At 39.5% G+C, this 16,279-nt stretch overlaps 1 protein-coding gene across 9 annotated transcripts in view; it reads right to left on the bottom strand.

The window, feature by feature from the left end:
* BOLL (boule RNA binding protein) overlaps window positions 1-16,279 on the bottom strand; it is a 48,693-nt gene that overhangs the window by 8,537 nt on the left and 23,877 nt on the right. For 8 of the 9 annotated variants that reach the window (XM_089519501.1, XM_089519494.1, XM_089519498.1 and 5 more), the window contains 8 exons: window positions 15,824-15,915; window positions 12,676-12,730; window positions 9,786-9,861; window positions 8,962-9,089; window positions 7,686-7,757; window positions 7,329-7,376; window positions 6,320-6,445; window positions 1,973-2,071 (listed from right to left, as the gene is read on the bottom strand). In XM_089519501.1, the coding sequence (XP_089375627.1) occupies window positions 1,973-2,071; window positions 6,320-6,445; window positions 7,329-7,376; window positions 7,686-7,757; window positions 8,962-9,089; window positions 9,786-9,861; window positions 12,676-12,730; window positions 15,824-15,915 (696 nt within the window). The remainder of the gene's footprint in view (window positions 1-1,972; window positions 2,072-6,319; window positions 6,446-7,328; window positions 7,377-7,685; window positions 7,758-8,961; window positions 9,090-9,785; window positions 9,862-12,675; window positions 12,731-15,823; window positions 15,916-16,279) is intronic. The other variant, XM_089519496.1, reaches the window with a different exon arrangement.

Raw genomic sequence — 16,279 nt, 5'->3', positions numbered from 1 at the left:
TTTAGTTCTATAGCACCCTCCACAGGAAAAAGTTTGTGTATGTACCGTACATTATTACAATTTATTAATATCTCCCCTTCCTGTCAAACCTGGGACACAAAACAGCTTGTATCAAGCAAACGGATACAGATAAAATACAAAAAGTTTGAATATTAAAATAGAACTAAATACATTAATATAATAAAACAGAAAAGTGGGATACAAATAAAAGTTTTATTTTTATTTTATTTAAATGAAAATCACTTAAAGCACACAAATAAAAACCCTGCATCCACCAAATGTTTAAAGCCTGCCTGAATCCTTGCCTGCAAGTTTGTTTTGTTTGTTTGATTTCATTTATATCCTGCCTTTCCCCCAATATGGAATCCCTAGGAAATATGCAACATAGATTAAAACAGAACATAAATAAAATACTTTATAACAGAAAAGTTTAAAACCAATTAAACAATCCTGTATACAGTGCGCCCTCGGCTTACGCAGGGGATCTGTTCCGAACCCCCCTGAGTAAGCCGAATTCTGTGCATGCTCAAGCCCCATTGGAATGAATGGGGCTCGTGCATGCGGCGGCGCACATGCACCACAGGCGCGCACCCCATTTATTCCAATGGGGCGCCTGCATAAGCTTAAATGCGTGCGTATGAGGCAGGTGCACTGTACTATGGCAAGACTACAAGGAGGCAGTCAGCCCAGCCTCTCTTGAAAAACAGTTCCAGATCCTGGGGGTGGCCACCAAGAAAACCCAAACATCTAACATTTCAAAGAATTTCAGCATATGAAGTTACAATTTGGCAAAAAATTATATTATTTCCTTTTTTATTTCTCTCTCTCTCTTCTCTTTCTCTGTCTCTCTTTCACACACACAATCCAACAGTAAAACCAAAATAAAAGCTATCAGTTGGTTTTTACATTTGGTAACAGCAGAGGGATCCTGCGGGTGGATGGGGAAAACAATGCCGGCTTGTTCCCTTTTCTCACTACAGCTGTTTCTATCCTCAGAAAATCTTCTCTAGAGGGCCTCTCAACTGTGCAGAGTGTCTGATAGAACAGGGAACTGATATTCAACCTGAAGGGACCAGGAGTACTTTTGCACATTTTAAACTTGTGTGCCAACTGCACTTCTTCCTTGAGACGGTGAATATGGCCTCAGTGATACACGCCTTGGTTACATCACGTTTGGACTACTGTAATGTGCTCTACATGGGGCTGCCTTTGAAGAGTGTTCAGAAACTTCAGCTGGTTCAAAGAGATGCAACCAGGCTGCTAACAGGGGCAGGTTATTGAGAGCATACAACACTCCTGTTGAAACAGCTCCACTGGCTGCCAGTTTGTTTCTGGGCACAATTCAAAGTGCTGGTGATGACTATAAAGCCCTATATGGCTATTTGGCAGACCGTATCTCCCTATATGAATTGGCCTGGGCTCTAAGATCCACAGGCGAGGCCCTTCTCTCCATCCCACCACCACCACAAGCACGGTTGGTGATGACAAGAGAGAGGGTCTTTTCCATGGCTCCCCTAGACTCTAGAACTCCCTGCCCAGGAAGACCAGAATGGCCCCTTCTTTGATGGCCTTCCACTGACAAGGCGAAAACCTTCCTCTTCAGGCAGGCATTCAAAACAGAATGCTTTTAAAGAATCGCCCTGGGGTACTATATTGTTTTCATGTATTTTAAGCATTTTTATCTTTTTAAATTATTTGATATTGTAGCATTAAATTTGTTTTAATTATTTAATTATTGTAGTAATTTAATCCTATTTTAACATATTATTTTTGTATGTTTTTAACTGTATGGTGTTTTTTTAATGTTGTAAGCCACCCTGAGTTCCAGTCTTGAGAGAAGGGTAGGATATAAATAATAATGATGATGATGATAGCTTTAAGTCTTGTTCCTTCTATCATCTCCCCATCCAACTTGAATTTTATCTATCATCTAAGATATACCCCTAATGTAAAATGTATTTATAAGCCTTACTTTAACTGAATCCGGTTGCATCACAGGGGCTGGCATGGCTATGGCACTCTGAGCATAAATTTGATGATATGCTGCTTGGACTCCATGATCAGAATAAGGCTGGTATGCAAAAATAAAATAAAATAATTAAAAAAAATTTTTTTTATAACTCCTATATGAACAATACACCTTTTAATGAAGGTCAGAATGTAGACCTGAGGAAAATTACCTGGAACTGAATTTCACTCAAGCTATTTTTCCAATATATGTTTCAGTTACACAACCATCTTTGGCTAAAAGACTGCCACCAAATTTCTGGCAGGTTTTTGACAAATACAGAGATAAATCTCACTTGCATGCTACTGGTTAGAACTTCAGTTATCATTTTTACACCTTTTAAAAACCTGATTTCAGGCCAAGTGGGCTTGGGAATACAGATGTTACGAAAGCTAAAAGGTATGGAGGGAAATAGAGAGTTCTTTCTTGGGTGAAAGTCAGGGATGGAATTGAAGAAAGCACTGAGTTTCATAGAATCAGATCTTGGTTATGTGAGCCCTGCCTTTTTTGGCAGTAATGGAGAGCCAGAGAGCTAGTGTGGTGCAATGGTTTGAATGTTGGACTAGGACTCTGGGAGACTGGTGTTCGGATCCACTCTCACACATGGAAACTCCCTGGATAACTTTGGGCAAAGTTTCATTCTCTCACTCAGAGAGTTAATCAATGGCAAGCCTCTGCTGACTAAATCTTGCTACCCATGGTCAGATCACCATAAGTCAGACTCCACTTCAAGGCACATAAGAACAACTACAAGTGAGGAGAAAAAACCCATTATGAATACCTCTTCACACTCAGCAGAGGAACACAATATATTTGAACAATCAATTTTTGAAAGAGATAACTGTGTTAGTGTAAAATGGAGAAGTGGGGTGTGTGTGTGTGTGTGTGAAAGAATCAAACACCACCTTTGAGACTATTTTAGCATTAGCTTCCATGGATATCAATCCACTTCTTCAGATGTGCTGATAGCAACTGAAAGTACAGTTGTCCCTCCATATTCGCTAGGGTTAGGGGAACAAGACCCCCATGAATATGGAAAAACCGCAAATAACAAAATCACTGTTTTTACCTGAGAGGACACCTCTCTAGGAATCTCTAAGTCCTCCAGTGCAACTCTGTGGTCAATGTCCAACATACACTGACCATAGAATGGCACTGGAGTAGCTACAAATGGTCTTTCAGTGCAACTTTTACTTTAAGTTGGCCACAGAGTTGCACTGGAGGACCTAGACAGTCCTAGAGAGAACATATTAATGAAATCAGTGAATAATCAAATCCGCAAATATCAAAGCCGCAAATATGGAGTGATGACTGTACAGCTGTAGGTATACTGGAGTTACAAGGCAGTGGGAGTGGGCTGGCATCAGAATATTATAAGATTCAGAAAGATGTGATTTGTCACACAAATCATAAACCTTCACAGGTTCACAGAGTTGTATAAGATTATACGAGTCAGACAAGAATCTGGTCTCCATTCCTGAGGTGTGAACAATAGTTAAAACAATACTGAACAAATACTAAAGCTACTCAAGACTACATAAGATAAGGTAATGCCCAAGAAAAGTGTGAAAACAAATTCTTAAGAAGGACAGTTCTCTTTATTTGGAAAAAAAAATCTTCTGAGATGAATTGTGCATGATTCAGTAGTGAGCACCTACATATCAAAATACACAACATATTGCTTAAATACAATTATGGTTCTTCAAATGGTCAGCTGTGAACTTCTAAATACGGGTTGTCCTTCACTCTCCACAGAACATGTCAGAAACATCTAGAGCAGTGATAGAGGTGGTTTTGGGGGCCATGTGCTGGGGCGGGGCTTTTGCCCTCCGGAGGTGAGGCTGCATGCTGGGGGCAAGGCTTTCACCCTCTGGGGACGGGGCTTCTGGGGCAGGACTCCCCCCACCACTCTTTCCCCAGCCTTCAGTTGTCTCTGAGAGACAGCTAGAAGCCAGGGAAAGTCCAGGAGAGGGGGAGCAATGAGCGTGCACTGGTAGCTCCTCCTCCTCATCCTGCCCTTCTCCTGGCCTCCAGCTGTCTCTGAGAGACAGTCAGTGGACTGGAAAGATCTGTGGGGAGGAGGAGAAATGGGCACGTGCCCAGTCCTCCTCTTCCCAGACCTTTCCCTGTCCCCAGCTGTCCCTCCAGAGGTAGCTGGAGGCCAGAAAAGGTCTCTGGGGAGGAGCAATTTGATGCGCGATGGGTCACTCCTCCTCTCCACCCTTTTCACGACCTCCAGTTGTTTCAGAGAGACAGGTGAAGGCCAGGAGAAGGAGCCAGAGGTGCTCGCCTGTGGCTCCTTCTCCCCAGTGCCATTTTCTGGCTTACAGCTGTCTCACAGAGACACTGGTGGCCAGGAAATAGCAGAGAGGAGGGGGAATGGGCACATGCATGCCTGTTCCTTCTTCTCTCTGGGCCGTGCCAGGTGAAATGGCATCACATGCCACCTGTGGCACACATGCCATCGGTTTGCCATTATGGATTTAGAGATAAGGAAAGCAATTTTTGGCAGACGTTCTGCCCCACTTTGATGCACATGCATTGGCATTCACATTCTATCCCTCACATCTCATATGCTGAAACACATAGGAGATACCAAAGGCAGAATAGAGCCAAGACAGTCACAGCGGGGGTGTGAGTTCACAGATGACAATTTGAAAAAGGACAGTTACAAGTAAGCAACTGTTCTCCATAATATCTGTGATTTCTACATTATGGGTGAGTAGCAAGCTTACTGTCAACTGCACATGGAAGACAGTACTGTTTCTCCAAAGGTGGCATCTGCATGAGCTCAAGGCTGTAATGCTTTATAAAGGTGAGATGTTAACCAAAGTTCTTGTGGAATGACTTCTGACCTTTGAAGGCTTTTTGGTTATTTTATAGCAAAGTCCTGTTGAGGCTGCTACCCATGTGAACAGGTGCTGAGAAGGTGCTGGTAGTCCCCTCCTGGAATCCCTGTAGCAGATAAACTGTCTGTTAAGTGCTCTTTCTTCCCTATTTGTACAGGAAAGCCTCTAGAGCTAAACTTCCTAAACTGTGATAGTAAATAAATCCATCTTTGGAATCCCCCATAGATGAAAGAGAGTCTGAACTACCAGCCACGTCAGTGTCCACTTGTGAGACACTGTTGAGGCACAACTCAAGAATGTTGACTCTGTTGGCATCCTCCCCTGGCACATGGGCTGTGAAAGTAAAGATGCAGAAGAAAGATGTCTGAACAACCTGTCATTGCAGCAAAGACTTGAACATTTGAAGATACTTGATCACGGTTAGTATTTCAAACTGACTGACATGTTGTGACTTCTGATTCTTGCTCCATAGGCAATTGATGATGAAACAGCTCCCCACCCCCACCCCAGCAAGAAGAATGCAACCATTGTGACTGAGCACATTGGTGTTAGTGCTTGAAATGTGTAGCAAATGGCATATACAGGGTGGTATTGTTAGCCACTTTGCTTAAGAATCAGCCACTCATCAAATATGGCAAGGAACCAACACTCTAATGTTCTTGTATGTAATCAAGCCAACAGTGTCAGTCATGCTGTAGAGGCCATCAAGCTGAGAAGGAATTGCATCTATGAGACTCTTACACTTGTTCTAGCCAGATAGGAAGCTGACTCTGCTAATCTTTCAGCCTTGGTGGTTGGGAGAAAGACCTTTCCTACTATGGAGTCCAGGATAGCACAGATGAACTGGGGATGTTGTGTTAGACTTAATTTGGACTTCTTGTTGATGAGAAGACTCACAATAAAAAAAAGATGGATAAAGTTGTATGAAGAATGGTGTAGAGCTGTCATTTTGTGCAAGACATCACCCACCAGGTTTCAATGTAAGGGTGCACCATCATTCTCCAAATGTGCAGATGAGCTGCTACCACCACTATGCATTTGAAGTGAAAGAGACAGAGTCTTGAATTAATAGGCCTGGTTTTAAACAGTTGCCTCAAAATTCTATGAGACAGAATGAGGAACTGCAATCAGTGAAATTTCTGGAGGAAGTGAAAAATTTATTCATTTTCCCAAAAAGAGTCAGCGAGGCAAGCTTTCTCCTATTTAAACATTTAATAGTGATTTTATTTATTTTTTCTCATATAAGTTGCATAGTTGGAATATGCTAGTTGGAATATGCAAAAAGTGTCATATGAAGGCATTAAAATCCAGATAGGCAAATATGCCCCCATTGACCCAGCCATCAATCAAAGAATCCCATATGTATCTAAAATACTTTGCATATGCACTGCATCTTATTAACTAATCTAGAAATTATTAACTGTTCAGAGTAAATGCAACCTTTAAATATAAACATAAATACCTCTGGAACTGCAGCTTCCATTAGGGAAAGAGGAGGGACACATCCACCATCTTGTGTAATTTCCAGTGGTTGATAAGTAATTTCAGAAGGATGCAGATAAAAGAATGAGGTGGGAGAGGCAGGGGACTAAAATCAGAAAAAGAGATTTTTTCCCCTACTTAATTAATGAAATTCCAAGATCTCAAGTCTAGTGAAGGGCATAACTATATTTGCAATTTCCAATACAAACAAAACAAATATTATATATGAAACATTGTTTTAAAAACAGTGGCCAAGATCCTGTATTGGGAGACAGCTACAGAAACACAGCTATGTCTCCCGATGTTATCCCCCAAACCCTACTTTTCTGGCCATCCAGCCCATAAACAACATGGTAATTCTCATGTTGTTGAGCAAAACCAGTTTAAATGGCCTGTGCAGACATGCTCTTTGTCTCAAAGGTGCTACAAGATCCCTTGGCATACTGACCCAGACTAACACAGCTATGGCCTGAAATGCACAGGGCCAAATAAAGAGGCTTCTGCCCGCTTTGGGGGCATGGTGTTTAGATGGCAGACACCACCGAAGCGAACAGATGCTGCTCCGAGGCCACACTAAGGCAGCAAGAGCCTGACCTTTTAGGAGTAGATTAAATCTACTCCTGCTAGTAGCCACTTGGGACTATAATGGGGGCCCATTATGGAAGCGGGCCATGCGGTCGCCGCAGTTCAAGTACCATCGGGGCCAGAGGCTGATCCTTCCGGGCCGTGAGCTTTGGTCCTTAGTTTCTTAATTCCTTTCATCATAGTTTCTGTTATGGCAAGGAAGCCCTAAAATCTAAGTCAGGTGAGTTAGTGCCTCACTCCAAAATATGGGAAGTGCCCCCCTCAAGACAGCAGATGATGTGTAAATTAAATGACAGAAACGGGGGGAAAGAATAATTTTTCCTGACTTGAATTCTTCAGAAGAAGAGTCCATTGTTACATACGTAACGAACAAATACACAGATAATAGAGACAACATAATTTACCTGTGGAATGCTCCACTGCCACTGTCCTGGAAGACACTGTGCAGGAGCCTATAATAATTGAAAACGACAATGTGCTAATATGCTACATGGTCAGAATCCCTAATCCACAAATTTACACAGCTAATAAATGTGGAAAATATTACTGGCAACATAGAAAAGCAAAATAAGCCAATAAAAGTCATAGTGAACATTTCTGGAATCCTTTATATTATTTCTTGTTTAATTACATATTATATTTGCAACTATAATCATATTATACCTCTTGGCATCGCACACCGCTCCTTCTGAGATCAGAAATTATTGATCATTTCCTTTTTTATTGCCATAATCTTACCAAAGTACCCTTTAAAATTTTACCTGATAATGGTATGTAGGTTGTTGGTACACAGGCTGAGCTACCATCACAGGCGAACTGGAAATAGAACGTGACTTAAAAAAAAGATATGTAATCAGAATTTTACAAATGTCTTCATGGTTTAAAAAACAATTTAAGAAATACACTGAAAGTATTCAGCTATTAAAAGTCCAGTGGGCCCTCAGTATCCATGGGGGGATCCATTCTGGATCCTCCCGTGGATACCAAACTCCGCAGATGCTCAAGTCCCATTATCTTTAATGGTGATGCAGCCACATGGCCGTGCCACCATTAAGGACAATGGAACTTTGCCACTCCAGCCACTTGAAGCCTGCCTTTCTGCTCTCACTTCAGCATGTGGCAGGGGGCCACCTCCTCTTCCTCCTCTGCCTATTGCTCCTCCCTCCTCCTCTTCTCTCCACCACCTCTTCCCTCCTCCTCTGCTGCCTTTCGTCTCGTCTTTCCCCTTGTCCCGCCGCCACCTCTTCTTCCTCCTCCCCCGACGCCTCTTCTTCTATCTCTTCCTCCTCCACTGCCCCCATTACACGGGCTTGCTGTCCATGGATGCTGGGATCTGTGGGTAGCAAGTTCGCAGATACTGAGGGCCTACTGTATGAGTTATTAAATCAGTGATATTACCTAACAGATCCTTAATGCTATCTGGGAGTGCATCATCTATTTTCCTTTATTGTCCAGTACAGCTTTTTCTCCTTTCCCTTTAAGAATTAAGTACAATACAATAATACTGCATATGCACCAATGCTAATTTAATTTGCATACATATCTTGTCTAACCTTACAATCCTCCCCCCATCTTTGCAAACTCTTGTAGCTCTTACAGTACTGTTCTGTTTTCATTGTGCCCATTCCCAGGGGCTCTATCGGAAAGATATTAGGGATGGATCTGTTAAGGCTAATGTATTTCTGCTGTTGCTATTGCTATTTCTACTCTTGCCATTCCAGCATGAGCTGAGGAAGGCTTTCTCCACAGTTCTCCCGCCTTGGCCCAATTTATATTGTTCTGCCCATTGCTTATAAATTGTAGAAATACACCTTTCATGAAAGTTTCTCTGCAGCACAGATATGAAATAAAACTACACAACTAGAGACACAATATTAGCAATGAATTCTAATAATTTGTTAGAATGAATCAACATTGAACAACTTGTTAGTACTTTTATTTTATGTATCACACAATAAGGAAAAGCAAGCAACAGACAAAGTTCCTGCAACAGCACATAAAATCAGACATGCTAGAATTGTCCCAGAAACTACTTACAGGCCATGGCTGTGGAACAGAAGCAATTTCAGGAGTATGAAAGTATGCCACTCCATTATGGTATGTGTATGGATATCCAGTGGAAGTAGTCAAGTACATGGTTCCAGCTGCTGGCATTATGCTGGACCCTAAAATAAAATAAAAAACAAACAAAAACCCCACAAACATTTTGCCTACTTAAATTAACACAAAAATGAGAATGGGGACCATGGTGCTTATTCTAATACAGATGTACTGGGGGGACTTGCACAAGCAGAATGCCATTCTACTGATGTGAGGGAGCTACTGGATTTCCTCAGAGTTCCCAGACTGGTACAGCTCTCCACACAGTATTTAACACTGTTCAGGAGAGGGAGTTCACTAATCCACAGGAGTGGTTTTTTGGGGTGTAGAGAACTGCAGTAAGAAAAAGAAGTAAGAAAGCCCTGTTCCACTTGCAGAACACAGCTTGCAAAACAACATATAATGGCTCCGGGACATTATATGTTGATGTAATTTGTTGATTAGTAAGATGCAAAAATTAATTTAAAATTCAGGTTACTGCTATTTAATGTTATACATGAACAAAAAATACAAAATATTGTGAGAAAGGGATGAATGCATTGGAAAGAACCTTTTTCCACCAACAAAAGGCATGCACTCCCACTAGGTAAGATATTTTCCACCATCTTCAGAAAGCGAATCGGGCCATCTTGATAAAAAATTTTTAATTTCTACGGTAACCAAATAATTATCTGCAGCACTGGAATGACCCCAGATTTTTTCCATTACATTTATCACTTCCACAAAAGGGGGAGGGGTGAAGCAAGCAAGCAAATACATACGAGGAATCCCTACTTGTTGTTTTCTTATTGCTGGACCAATATTCAGTTTCTTATCCTTGTAATTTAGCTTTTCAGCCTAAACAAAACAAAAGCATACATAAAATAGCATCAATTTATTTATTTATTTATTTTTAAAATTAAAATAGTTAATGTATCAACAGACTAACAATAATGATCCAAAAAGTTTTTTTCAAGCAGCTGCATTTCATATCCTAATGGGGCCCTTAACCGAAATCTTTGTCAAAATCTCTTTGAGGTGTAAAATATTCTTATCCACACTCATTTCCAAAATTCAAATGAGGAAATTACTTCTTATTTGTTGATAAGCCTTTTATAATTTAGACAACTATTTGTTTAGATAATGACTTTTTAAACTAGATATAGTTCTTTTGAGAATTCTTAATATAAATGATATGGGTTTGAATAACAAAACAGCCTCTTGTATATCCAGTTTTACCATGGCTAATGTAAGCATATGACTCAAGATTCAAGAAAAGAATGATTGAAAAAGGTGTTCATAGGAGGATAGCTATGACAAAACCACCACTGTGGCCTTTGAGGACCACTAAAGATCAGCTAGATGATCTCCAATCGAACAATGTTCTCTGGATAGATAAATCAAAGATAGAACCTTTTGGCCTAAACAAAAAAATATTATGTCTGGGAAATAACAAAAACTGAATTGAAACAGTATAATTTAATTCCAGCTGTCAGGTACAGTGATAGAAATGTGATGGTCTGGGCTGGCTTTGCTGTCTCAGGATCTTAATAGCTTGGTATGACTGACATAACCATGAATTCTGAGTTATATTAGAAGATTGTAGAGGAGAATGTCAGGACATCCATATTAACGCTGAAAATGAGCCAAAAGTGGATTATACAATATGACAGTGATTCTAAACATACAAGTACAAACCAATACTATCAAAGAATGGCTATAGTAAAATAAATTATATGTTTTAAAATGGCCTAGTTGTATCCTAGTTTTGTCATTGTTGTTTTTGTATTTATTTGTATCCTGTTTCCTCCCCAAAATTGGGACACAAAACACTTTACATTTTAAAAGAACAATACAATTAAAAACATACCAAAAGTGAACATTAAAACAAAATTACCATATATACTCAACTATAAGTTGAGGGCAGGTTTTGGTGCCCAAAATTTGTATTTTGATAGGACTTGTGGGTAAGTCGAGAGTAAAATTTAGGGGCATATAATACAGAATATAAGGGATAAAGTAAAGGAAAATAATGCCAAAGAACTTTAAAAATTCTGGCAGGCATGCTTGTTTCTGCTCACTCTAAAGGCTGAATGGAGAGGGGGGCAGGTTTTCTTTTAGGTGCTCTTGGGATCTTGCCTTTTGCCACTCTTCGCAGAGAAGGGGATGGTTCCTTTTTAGATAGGAGTTAAAGTACAGTACTTACACTGATCTGTGGATACATCAACCTAGGTTTTTTTGGGTCCATTTTTTGACTAACATTTCTAGACTTATATACGCATATATACAGTAAACTATGCATAGTATTAAAACAATTCTAAACTCAAGTTAAAAGAATAAAATTCAATTAAAAAAAGACAAAAAGCTATTAGAAATTGTTCACTTCAAAACAATGTGGTGCCCCTAGCCCATTCATTAAAAACTTTCTGTTTTAAAAGCCTGTCAGAATAGGAAGTTATTAGCCTACTAATGGACAAGGAGTTCCAAAGTATAGGGGCAGCCACTGAGAAGGCCCTCTCTTGTGTCCCCACCAACCATGCTTTGCAACAGTAGTGGGTCTGAGAGAAGTATCTCTCCTGAAGATCTAGGGGCCCAGGCAGGCTCCAATAGAGGGATAGTCTGCCAGTATACATCTCATCAAAATGATGTTCTAGGACCTGAAACAATCTATTTAAGCAAGGAAGCCGTGAAATGTTACTGAGCTGAAACAGTTCTGAAAATATTTTTTTTTAATGAGTAACATTCAAAGATGTTATTTGTCAAAATCCTAGCAGAGATCTACAGACGTACTAACAATAACACTTGAGGAAAGTAGGAAAAAAACAGAATGGTTTGACATGCAACCATCAGGCTGGCTTGGCAAATATATACTAGAGGCTTTTGTGTGACACCTTTTCCTCACTTCATAAAGAAGGGTTACCCAGCCTCTGGCAGCTAGAAACATAATAGGGAGCTCTTTACTATGATCATGATAAGCAGACTTGTTATACAATGGCTTGTCATACAATGCAAATAAAATCATTACTGAATTAGTCAAAACTTTGAACACACCTCTTAAGATTAAAATAGTTCTACTGGTGTAAATTTACAAGATTCTAATTAGAAATTATACTTTATTTTATTCGCAAGCTCTTGATAACTACAGTGGTACCCCGGGATACGAATGCACCGCGTTACGAAATTTCCGGGGTACGAAAAACTTAGATTTAAAAAAACTGTTCCGGGTTACGAAGGATTTTTCGGCTTACGAAGATTTTTTCGGCGCGTTTCGGCGCGAAATTCAAAAGCCGCCGCTAGCCGCTAGCGGCTTTCCAGCGGCTTTTCGGGTTGCGAAATGTATCGGGTTACGAACGGCGCCGCGGAACGAATTAAATTCGTAACCCGAGGGAGCACTGTACTGGAGTAAATTGTGGCTGAGATTTATTTACATTATCTATATTCCAAATTTATCATGGAAAGTTCTGATTCAATACCTCTTTAAGGTGTTTAAACAAAGTAAATATTTATAACTCAACGATGCACCAAGATTAATGTCTACTATTGATCATTCCATCTCCTACTAACTTTGTAGTGTTGTACCCACAAAAATTAACTGTAATAAAGTAATAGTAATACTACCTATCTAAGCATATATGTGTATATATATATACATATATATATGTTTTAAATTACCTCTTGCAAAATTTTTTGTGCATCTTCCTGAGTTTCAAATGTGATGAAACCATACCTAATTAAAACAGCACAGATTATTTTTCTTTGCATACATTATATTGGTAAACTTCCCAAGCAATAACAAGTGCTTGATGTTACTAGCAAATTCTATTCTAGTCACAAAAGAACTCTATGACTAGAACAATCAAACTAACAAATGGCTTTGAGTATTAGGTATCTATTAAATACACTCCTGATATAAAATTATGTACAGTACTATTTTAATTATGATGAACACAAAGCAAATCAGGTATGCCATGTTCTTTAACAAGAATTTTGTGTTGTGGGGGGGGGGGGGGAATTCATACGCTAATAAAAACATTATTATAGTTCAGTAGTAGTTTTTTATTCAAATTGTAACTGAATAAAAATACAGATCTCTTACTCAAAAGAACAAGTTGCTTACCTGAAACTGTGGTTCTTTGAATGGTCACTTCTTTGAATGCACACAAATGAGTTTTGCTCCTATGCAGAGTCTCATTTGAAACCTTCTAGAGATGGGCAGGGTTTGGTGGGAACCCCACCCCAACAGAAAGCTACCCAGCAGGTATGTCACATGAAGGAAGAAGAAGTTATCAACTGGAAGCAGTTATTGGACTTGTAAAAAATACTGAAAACAAGAAAATGTGGTATACAAACGCTTTTTGATCCAAAGGAAAAATGCACCACAACCTGAAGGGTGAAAAAAACCTGCAGCAATGTGAAACCATGTAAGTCATGGCTTCAGTAGGTGAAAAAGCGCTCAGCAAGCTCTCAAAAAGGTGAAGATACGTCCATGAAGGGATCTTCAATATAGGATAGGGGCAGTCGTATGATAAAGCCACTGGAGGTCATTATATGAGATAGTGTGGTATCAACAAGCAGATCCTTCAAAAACAAAAATACACCAACAAGGACTAAATGTCCTTTTAGTATAGAGAGTGAAGCTAACAAAATCTAAGCTCAGCAATGATGTGGCTAAGCACCACCAGCTAAGAAACCAAAGATCAATTGTCCTCACCAGAAAAGTGAGTACAGTACTTGACGGTGTGAACATTGCATGCCATCCAAAGAGAGTGTAAACGGCATCGATCTGGAGAAGGATTCCACTAACAATTTCTGGAATTATGCTGATTATTGCAGAGGAGGAAATAGTACCTTACCCAGTTCCATCAATACACTGGCACCAACAAGAGTAGTGTTAGAAAGTACAAGATATAACTCATGTGACAAGCAAGACATGAAGTATCTAAAAGACTAAAGTGCCAAGGCTACCAAAATGCAGTGCCTGCTGAAGGGTGACAGGAACAAGTTGAAAAATATCCTCGTGGAACATTATTCCAATCTGTAATCTCTTGCAGAATTTATATGTAACATATAGCGCATGCTGGAATGACCAGTACTGTCAGCAGGGGAAATGAAGTAAATTTATTTCCCAAATAAAGCTGTATGTGTGATCCGATAGGATAAACAAACAATATACCAGGATAGGCAATTTGTTCTATGGCATGCTGATTTAAAATCCATGCGGACCTTGGATAATTTCTAACAAAAACCTATTCCTTAGTCTTGAAATAATTTATTGACAAGTGTTCCATTTTTACAGTTTAGGCTACTAACTGCACAAAAAGATTTCCAGACAGTATCACAATTAAATGTCAGGGAGACTTTTGTTGCTGAGTTTACCAGTTTAGCTTTGTGCTAGATTATGTGCTAAATCAGATATGAACAAGAAAAGTTTGGGAAAATGCAGATCCAGCCAGATTCACACCTTCCAAAAATCTTTCCTTTATGTTATCAAAACTGAGAAAGTAGATTAAATTTTGGGCACAAGTATTATAAATCATTACTGGGGATGGATAAGACGCAGTGTGCATAGTATGCATGTGTATCACCACTTGACAATGGGGGGGGGGGGGGAAGATGGCCCAAAAGGGCTGCCCTGGGACCGTGCGGAGATCGTTCGCATAGGTACCGCAGCAGCTGCATGTGCCTGGCTCCGATTCGTGCCACTATTGCGGTCCCCAACCAGCCCACCGAAAAGAAGCTGATTTTTCTGCTCCTTTTCAGGCCAGCTCTTTGGAAAAGAACTGCACCCAGGGTGGGTTCCAGCCACCTTATGGGCATGTGTCATGTGCACGCCCTGTTCTCAACGCAGCTATTTGAGGCCACTGTTCTTCTCTCTCCTACAATTCTAAAGAGAGAGAAAGAAACAGTGTGTGTGTGTGTGTGTGATATTTTAAGAAGAAATTCAGATGATTCTTGCCTTGTTTGTTGCCACTGCTAGCTTATAACTCTCAATATATTTCATCTGAGAAAATATGGCTCTTCAAAGGGAAATGATGGGTAGAATGTAGGTTCAAGTTCCAACTCAGCAATGGAGATCACTGGATGCCTAGACTAAACAATGGACCTCAGTCTAACCTACTTCATAGCATTTCTGTGAAGATGAAGAGGGACATGTACAGTACCCATGCTCCTTGGAGAAAGTGCAATATTAAGATGTAACACACTTAGTATGCTTATACAATCATAAGCTTTAGCTTGGGATTCTCTCTACTAGAGAGATTACTCTTGTATTAGCTATTATTTAAAATAATATTTCAGGAAAAACAACATGAAAAGTGCTATTAGAAAAGTATTAATTAAACCAGGTAGAGAGTTAACAACTTTCCTATTACAACTTCTAGTTAATGTACAATGATGCTGGTCAGCAAAAAATATGCTCAAAAATCTTGCTCAAATACATGTTTCTTAAATTTGCTACTGCATTGTTTTTTCATATCAGGTAGGGAAACTTTTGTACCTCTAAAGGTATTGATACATTGGGACAAACAGCAAATGCAGAAAAAGGCATAAACTAAGTACATACATTAAAAACTATATTTAATGTAAATGCACATTTTAAAACTTTCTATATGAATACTGTTAATTTTCAACTAAGCACAACCTGAAAGGCCAACTCTGAAATAATACCAATTATATTTAATGAGACCTAACATTTATTGGATTTATAGGATAGTAGTCTTAAAGTGCTAGCATTCTTTAGTTAATGTATGGTAAAAATAGTTCTACATATCTTACACAAATTAGTACACATTCCACTTTGTTCATGCTTTATTTTACTAACCCCTTTGATACTCCAGCTCTGTCATTTACTATTTTTACTTCTTTCACGCAGCCATACTGGGAAAAAAACTTCCTTAGGTCATTCTCGTTAGTCTAATAAAAACAAAACAGTGATAATATCATCATATTATTCTGTAAACATAATTAAATGTATGTAAGAATATACTGCTTACCTGTAACTGTTTTTCTTCAAGTGATCATCTGTTCCTTCATACATATGAGTTTTGCACCTGTGCAAAGATCTGTTCAGAATGTTCTGGAGGTAAGCTGCTTTAGCTGGAACACCTCTCCAACCACACATGCCCTAGCCCACCAATGCTACTCCTTTTTGCGCCGTGGAAAAGTGAGATTGAGGCTGTAGTGAATGGTTGCCATAGCCATGATCTGGCGCTAAAAAGGGCAGCCTGAACAGCCCCTAAGTGTTTTATAGAAGCTGGCTATTCTGACACCTTTAAAA

This window comes from Sceloporus occidentalis, unplaced genomic scaffold (genome assembly GCF_023333645.1).
Source record: "Sceloporus occidentalis isolate IW3139 unplaced genomic scaffold, rSceOcc1.0.p SCAF_4, whole genome shotgun sequence".
NCBI lineage: Eukaryota > Metazoa > Chordata > Lepidosauria > Squamata > Phrynosomatidae > Sceloporus > Sceloporus occidentalis.
Note: the sequence above shows the minus strand (reverse complement) of the source record. Positions and strands in the feature narration are given on the sequence as shown.